Source organism: Sinocyclocheilus rhinocerous, unplaced genomic scaffold (assembly GCF_001515625.1).
Source record: "Sinocyclocheilus rhinocerous isolate Xijiao unplaced genomic scaffold, SAMN03320098_v1.1 scaffold1254, whole genome shotgun sequence".
Lineage (NCBI taxonomy): Eukaryota > Metazoa > Chordata > Actinopteri > Cypriniformes > Cyprinidae > Sinocyclocheilus > Sinocyclocheilus rhinocerous.
The window spans coordinates 271,476-279,475 of NW_015643643.1; the positions used below are offsets into that span (position 1 = coordinate 271,476).

General features: G+C 34.9%; 1 protein-coding gene across 8 annotated transcripts in view; it reads left to right on the forward strand.

Moving 5' to 3' along the window:
- Positions 1-5,471: 5,471 nt before the first annotated feature.
- Positions 5,472-8,000, forward strand: part of lmo7b (LIM domain 7b) — a 48,926-nt gene continuing 46,397 nt past the window's right edge. For 3 of the 8 annotated variants that reach the window (XM_016575193.1, XM_016575195.1, XM_016575196.1), the window contains exons 1-2: positions 5,913-5,947; positions 7,041-7,126. In XM_016575193.1, the coding sequence (XP_016430679.1) occupies positions 5,932-5,947; positions 7,041-7,126 (102 nt within the window). In that variant the 5' untranslated portion in view covers positions 5,913-5,931. Of the gene's footprint in view, positions 5,790-5,908; positions 5,948-7,040; positions 7,127-8,000 lie in introns of those variants that run through there. The other 5 variants (XM_016575198.1, XM_016575201.1, XM_016575194.1 and 2 more) reach the window with 5 other exon arrangements.

Sequence of the window (8,000 nt, forward strand, 5' to 3'; positions counted from 1 at the left end):
GAAAGTGACAGTAAAGACATGTATAATGTTACAGAAGATTTCTATTTCAAATAAATGCTGTTCTTTTGAACTTTGTTAAACAAAGAATGCTGAAAAAAGTATCATGGTTTCCACAAAAATATGAAGCATTAATAATAATAAATGTTTCAGAGCATCAAATCAGCATATCAGAATGATTTCTGAAGGATCATGTGACACTGAAGACTGGAGTAATGATACTGAAAATTCTGCTTTGCAGCTTCAGGACCTGGACAACTTGCAGTAATTGATGGAACCATGAATTCTGCACTCTATCAGAAAATCCTGAAGGAAAATGTCCGGCTGTCAGTTTGTGACCTCAAGCTCAAGCGCACTTGGGTTATGCAGCAGGACAATGATCACAAACACACCAGCAAGTCCACCTCTGAATGGCTCAAGAAAAACAAAATTAAGGTTCTGGAGTGGCCAAGTCAAAGTCCGGACTTCAATCCGATTGAGCTGCTGTGGCATGACCTTAAAGGGGTCATATGATGCTATTTTAAAGATCATTATTTTGTGTATTTGGTGTAACAGAATATGTTGACATGCTTTAATGTTCAAAAAACACATTATTTTTCAAATACTGTACATTATTGTAGGTCCTCTATGCCCCGCCTCTCTCCAACACATAGTTTTCAACAAAGCGGGCCAAAATTCCTCCACAGCGATGTGAAAGTCTCATTGCCAGTTAATGCAAACGCTTGATTGCAGTTGTTGCTGCAAAGGTGGCACAACCAGTTATTAGATTTAGGGGGCAATTACTTTTTCACATAGTGCCAGGCAGGTTTGGACAGCTTTTTTCCCTTAATAAATGAAATCATTATTTCAAAACTGCATTTTGTATTTACTCTGGTTATCTTTGTGTAATATTAAAATTTGCTTGATGATCTGAATCATTCAAGTGTGACAAATATGCAAAAAAATAAAAACAGAATGGGGGCAAAAACTTTTTCACACCACTGTAAGCTGACCTCACCACATCTATGTTGTTCATTAGAGATGTGAAGTTATTACATTGAGAATTGCTTGGCCAGGGTATTCCAATTAGTTAGCATCATTATAACTCTGAGATCTAGTAAGCTGACTCAGTCTTTGAAGATAACATCCTAACCATCATGGAACCTCATAAGCGACTGTTTTGGAATGCAGAAACTCAAATAACACTCCACACTGGACTCTTTACTAGCATTTGATTTCAATCGGCTTGTTAAGTCATGACGTAACGAATAGACCTGCTGTTTTCTGGTCTAGCCTCCATCCTGTTTCAAGTAAGAATAATAACAGAGATTTATGAGCACTATTCATCCAACTGTATAAGCTAAGCGTTTAAAAAACAGACCACAATATTTTACGGATCCATAAGGGATGAATCATTATTTTGGTAGTATTACAGCAAACATTAAGTGTATACTGACATCTGATTGAGTGCTTGGACATGTGACGTCAGACTTAAAAAGTAGTTCATTTGATATTAGCATGTTGCTAATCTAATGCCATTAATGTCTAATAAGCATAAAAATACAAACATATTGGGTGAAATAATGAATCTTTTCAATCACGCAACTTTATTTTATATTTTATTTTTATTAGTGCCTTTCAGTATTACATATACATTTTTACAATCTTGGCTGGTCCTACGGAAACACAGAAAGTTCCCCTAACGTTATGCATATCATTGCCTATTTGGGTTTTTTGGGGAACTAATCGATAATAATGGAATATTCTTTGTAGGCTATTTTTCCTACAAAGAATGTTATATTTAACATTCCAAGAAAGTTCAATATTTATTAGCTGGAATCATATGGACCTGAGAGGTTTGATTTAGGCAAATCAACCAAACCATCTGGATGCTCTAGCAACCATGTAGACCAGTGGTTCTCAATCTTTTTGACTCCAAGATTGTCTACAACAATATTCAAAAGAAATAAAAGAATTTTCCAGTCTTTTGTGATATACTGTATATGGATTAAGGACAAGTTTTTTTTTATGTATGTATGTTTTTATTTATTTATTTATGCATGCATATATACATAGGCTACAGTACATACACATATACCCAATAAATATTTTAGAGTTCGGCATAACTATTTGATCAAATATTCCAGTTCTATAAATCACACTTTTAAAATTATGCTACCTCATTTGTCCAAGTTTTTCATTTTTTCTATTTTTTTTGGTGTGTGTATTTTATTGGGAATCCTGGTTCTTCAAAGTGTTATGACTTATTTTAATGCTCGATTTGCCTCATTTTAAATCATCCTGAGGCTCCTTTGTAAATTTGCTAAGGCCCCCTATTTTAAAAAACCACTGACATAGACAACAGAAGTAAATACTATAAGAGCAGCATATACTGTAGCAACCATCCACATCATTTGAGCACCATGGGAGGCGAGTTTTGCACCGTCAAGTATCGCTCACATTTTGTTCGGAACATTTAAAAATGTAGATGGTAATTCTAGCAACTGTCCTACATTATTTAGTGCAAAACAAGGGTGAAATCATTTTTGTTCTGATTCAACAGATTTGACATTCTCATCAAATATTTGCTGAACTTTGTAATGGGAGTGAATGTAGGTGCTAGTAGAGTTTTAAGATGTGTGTTAACAGGAGTGAAATGTGCCCTTGGCTGGACTAACATATCTGGCTGCCCACTTTCCCTTCTTTATCCCTCCCTATTCTCACATGTCTGCTGGGCAATGCCAGATCAGGACAAAGCTACAGTGTTCAGGAAACTGTACAGCTGTTCCAGTGCTACTCTAAACAGCTGGGCAGCTCCAGGTGAAATAGACCACCAGTCAGTGGGCAGGGACAAAAGAAGCATATATACATGCACACCCTGAGGCTCTACAGCAACTATGAGGCATTTTAGAGGGTAGAATCTAAAAAAAACATTTTTTTAAAAATGTAAATGATGTGCAGAGAATGAGATTTCACAAAGAATGTCATTAAACAAAGGTTTCATTCCATTATGCTGAAAACAATAGAAATGACCCCTCAAAGATGGGAAGAAAAATAGCTAATCTCAGCCTTTGTGAATTGTAGCGCTGACTCTGGTTAGATGTTTGTTTTTCAACCAAACGTCATTGTTGACTGAAAGAATGTCTCTCACACAAACATGCATTGCCAAACCAACATTCACTTATCTATTCATTTCTGGAACACATTTTCATATGTATATCCAGCAAGTAAGTGTAAGGGTTAGAGCTAGAGCTAGAGAAACATCACCTCTGTGTGGTCAACCTCATAGCCACTCTAAACTGTAAACACATTTTCTTTGTATGTTTCTAGTTTAGCTCATTCTATCCAATGGCTTCAGAAACCAAGAATTAGAATCAAAAACACACATTTCAAGATCATGCTGTAACAGAAGTCTGTGGCAATGGATGTGCAAAAGAGTATTAGATCTACTTTAGCTTGCAAACAATTCTAGAACCTCTAGAAAGTTTACTTAAACTCTGATCTCTTGGCTGGGTTTGAACTAACTTAAAAAATACCAGTTAGGACTGACGAGGAGAACAATTTTGGAATATCAAACCCTGCACTAAGCAATCCTCTAATTTGCTTCAGTTTTGCACAACTTTTATTTGACTTGAATCTGTGTACTTAACATACATTGCATCAGACTAGGCCTCTCAATAAAACACAAAACTTTTTTTTCAGACTGACCCAAGTACAGAGAAAGTATAGAAATCTTTCTTGCTCCATTGCTAGAGATCTCTTTAACGAACATAGAAAATGTTAATTGACTTCATTTATGACACCTTCATACATGCATTTGGCCTTTTAAGCAGGAGAAGATTGCAATCTTTTTAAGAGCATCTGATGTGCAACACAAAAACCATAATATGCTATATTATGCTGTATTCTCTTATTAGAAAATCTATATACAAGACAACCAACGTATTTGACAAAAAAAGTGCATTTAAATATATTTATCACCAGATTTCCTCACTTATTTTCATCATCACGAATGAAACCGCAAAGCTTCTAGATCAACAGCAGAGGACACCTTTCACCAGCATCCTGTGAAGAGCTGCTAGCATGCTTTTGAACCTGTACCGCTGTCTTAATGTTCATCAGATGACAACAATAGTGTGATAAAGTGTTGGTTGTCTGACAGCAGACTAGTCACACAGGAAACCAGTGGGCAGACAGACTTGTACATTGCTCCAGCTTTGGTTAGCACTTCCTGTCGCTGGATGAAGCACTTCCTGTTTTAGTTCCAGCTGTTGAAAGCATCTCTCAATTTAAGTTCAAAGCATGTTGCAACAAACATCCGTAATTGCATCTAACCTAACTGCATCATGTATATAATTGTATACATATTTTTGGTACTTTCTGGAGCTTAACAGGAATCACTAAACTGTTTTTGCATGGAAAAGAGTTTTTTAAAAATTAATGAAACATTTTTCGTACGGTCCATGAAAACATATAAATATACATGTTTGGATTTATGGGTAAATAAATAATAATGCAATTTAAATGTTATAATATTCCTTTAAAACCTACAAGAGGTGGGCCAAATAAGGCATGTCAGTCATTCTTATGCAGATCTTTGATTGTATTAAATGATATTGTGGTGTAGCCTGATACCTCAGCTTTCTGCCCAGAACTCATCTGTGAGGTTAAAAATGCTTAGCAGTGCAGACCACAGTCCATATTCAGACCTACCATGTATGCTAATGCTTTTTTTTTTTTCTGGCAATTGATCAGCTAGACTAGTTTCCCCAAACAAAAACCAGCACTTCTTATCCAAATACAATTTAAAAAGATAAAATACTCATTAAATTTTCATGGTAAATTTGATCAAAACATTTATGTTAGATCAATGTGTGTGGTCATATTTTAGGCTGATAGATAAAAAAAAAAAAATTTTTTTTTATTGACTTCCCCTGACTGTGTTAGCATAACTAAACACATAGCATTAAGGGTTATTTTTCATGTTAGCCTTGTAGTTACAACTGAAGTACTAAGATGTTGTGAAAAAAAAAAGTTTGGGATATGAAAATATACAATCACCTTCAGGAGAACATTAACAAAGAAAAGAAGATAGAAGTAAGAAAAAGAGGAGAAATAAAACACAATAAGACAATAAGGGGGTATGTAGCTTACAATAAAGGGAAAATATAATAATAAAAATAAAAGAGCAATGAAGGAAAGCTATATCTAAACTGAATCAGAGTCAATAGAAATACATTTTTCATATAATTCCAAAAACCTGACACATTTTTTTATTGCTAGTCAAACAAAAAGATGTGAGCAGTGAGTCAACCTCAATCAGAAAATGTGAAAGAGTAGTTTGGGCCCTTGCCTTTTTCTACGGCGTTCAGCAAGATGACGTCAACGTCGTTGAAGTGAATCTTTGTCGCCATCTGCTGTTCACATGCCATAGCACGTCATCGGTCTTTATAGCAGCAGGGGGCGTGGCATATATTTAAACTCATCATCACTGCATATGCACTTGCTCTGCAAACTCGCAAACTGTCCTGTGCGCTCAGCGTCTCTGTCTCATCACTGAACGGGGCTTTTCTGTTCCTGCTCACGACAACAAGCAGGTTCGGTGGAGGAGAACTGCACGATCCAGTCGCGTGCAGGGACTTCTTGTTGTGAATTTGAGGAGAAATGTTTGCAACAGATTAACAGAGTTGTGTTGGAGGCACGCGCACTGGTAGCGGGAAACACCTTGCTCTTTCGAGTCGAGACATCTGGGAAGTGCAATTTCAGAGTAGTTACAGGAAATCAATAAACATACTTGAAACAGGGGTTAGCAGGTAAGTTTTGAGTCATTCCACTTGAGATGCTTGTAGGGTGCCACAGGTGCGCAGTGTTACCAATCACATCGAGTATATTTTGGGGTTGCAAACATGGAGGTGATGGAAGTTGATTTGAACCCGTTCAGAGTCACTCCAGGGGATGTCACTTTTCTTTGGTAGTGTTTTTTTTGTTCTTTGGTGTCACCAACATCGCAAATGATTGTTAGATTAGATTAGATGTTGCTAATATATTGCTTAAAATATGTTACTTTGCCAAAAAAGAACAAACATCTATCTAAAAACTGCATTTTATCTAAAAATTACACCAATAATAGTTTCTGTTCTAAAATGAAACTAAAGGGGTTACAATACCAAGACAAGTCGTAATATCTGTTTTTTGTTTATTATCTGTCTTTGATGTGTTTTTCTTAATTTAACAAAGATCTGTATACTATTGCAGAACTGCTAGATGTGATTTAAGCTGTGATTCTTCTACACATTTTGTCAAATTTGATCAAAATTGATTGTCTGTGATACATATTTACTGTATGTTTTGTCTTTTACTGTTTTACATGTTTACAGTTATATTAAGTTACAGCTTTATCTGCTTCCAACAGTGAAACTCCAAATCAATGCTCAGTGGCAGCTATTATTATTATTAAATATATTTAAAATCACTTAATTTGATAAAAACAACATGGATCTACAATGATTTTGTATTAGCTTATCATTAATTTAGTTTTTTTTTTTATAACTGTAAATGTTGCAACTTTTCGGAAACAATTGTAGTTGTAATAAACAGAAATCACTAGAAATAGCAATAAATGCTCAGTCTATTTTATTATTATTTATATAAAATAATATATAAACATTTATATACATTTAATATACATATTTATTTAAATATATAGAGTAATTTTGAGTGCCACCTAGAATAGCAGTGCTTTTTGGTTGCATGTTGTTTCACGTGATTCAAACATGCAAAACTATGAAAGTCTCTCTGCTTCTCTATGCTTTATATACTGTATATATAACTGTAAATGTTGCAACTTTTCGGAAACAATTGTAGTTGTAATAAACAAAAATAACTAGAAATAGCAATAAATGCTCAGTCTATTTTATTATTTATATAAAATATGTAAACATTTATATACATTTAATATACATATTTATTTAAATATATAGTCATTTTGTGTCCTTGTCCTTGGATGTATTTTGTCTCTAAATGGGTTAATGTTCACATAATTTTTCATTGTGAAATGCACACAGGTGTGATTGGAGAGGTGATGGAGTGGCGTCAGCAGTCTGCAGTCAGCTGTGAGCTGGCGTTCCAGGAGGCGCAGAGATGGCTTGAGGTAATGACGTCATTATCAAGTATTTCCCCACGCTGGCCACAGAAGTGCAGGTCTTTTCACCCTCATGTTCTGTTGAGGCTGACTGACTTTGTTCTTTGGGCGCTTCGAGAATCTGATGCTTTAAATATGCAAGTCAATTACATTAGTCCGTTTTTAAAACAACCTGACAGATATTATTGAAGTCTTAGCCCAGCTTTAGTATTACATGCGCTTTTCAAAATGCAAAGAACATCCTGAGTTCTCAGGAAATGCTTTATTTCCTGAATGTTATTTTAGGTAGACCAATTACATGAAAACTAGACACGATAACATTCATCATGATGTTCCCTTCTGTCTTGAATGCTTATGTTTTTAAAGCAGCCTTAGATAACCTGTACCATTTGTGGTTGTCTTTCTTTATCAGCTTTAAACCATTTGCAAAGTTGCCAAGTACCATCAGCTCCATAGAATCCTAGATACCATGTGTCGTCCTTTATTAAACTATTGATTGTTTTGAATAATGACGAACAACGAAGTGGCTTTTATTACATGTCATCCTGCAGTTTGCAGCAAGACAATACATTACAGCAAGACAATAACATTTGTACCGTAGTGACTTTATTATAAAGTACTGTCTTTAATACAGTACAGTGATGTATTAGATGACTGATGATATATTGAATCATTCTAATGTGTTGATTTGCTGCTCAAAACATTTCTTACTATTTTCAATGTTGAAAACAGTTGTGTACAGTTCTTAATATTTTGTGGAAATATTTTGTATACAGAATTCTGTGATAAATAGAATGTTCGAAAGAAAATAATTTATTTGAAATATATATATTTTTAATTTTTTAGTGTTTAGCTTTGCATGTTGAATTCCCCCCCCCCCCCC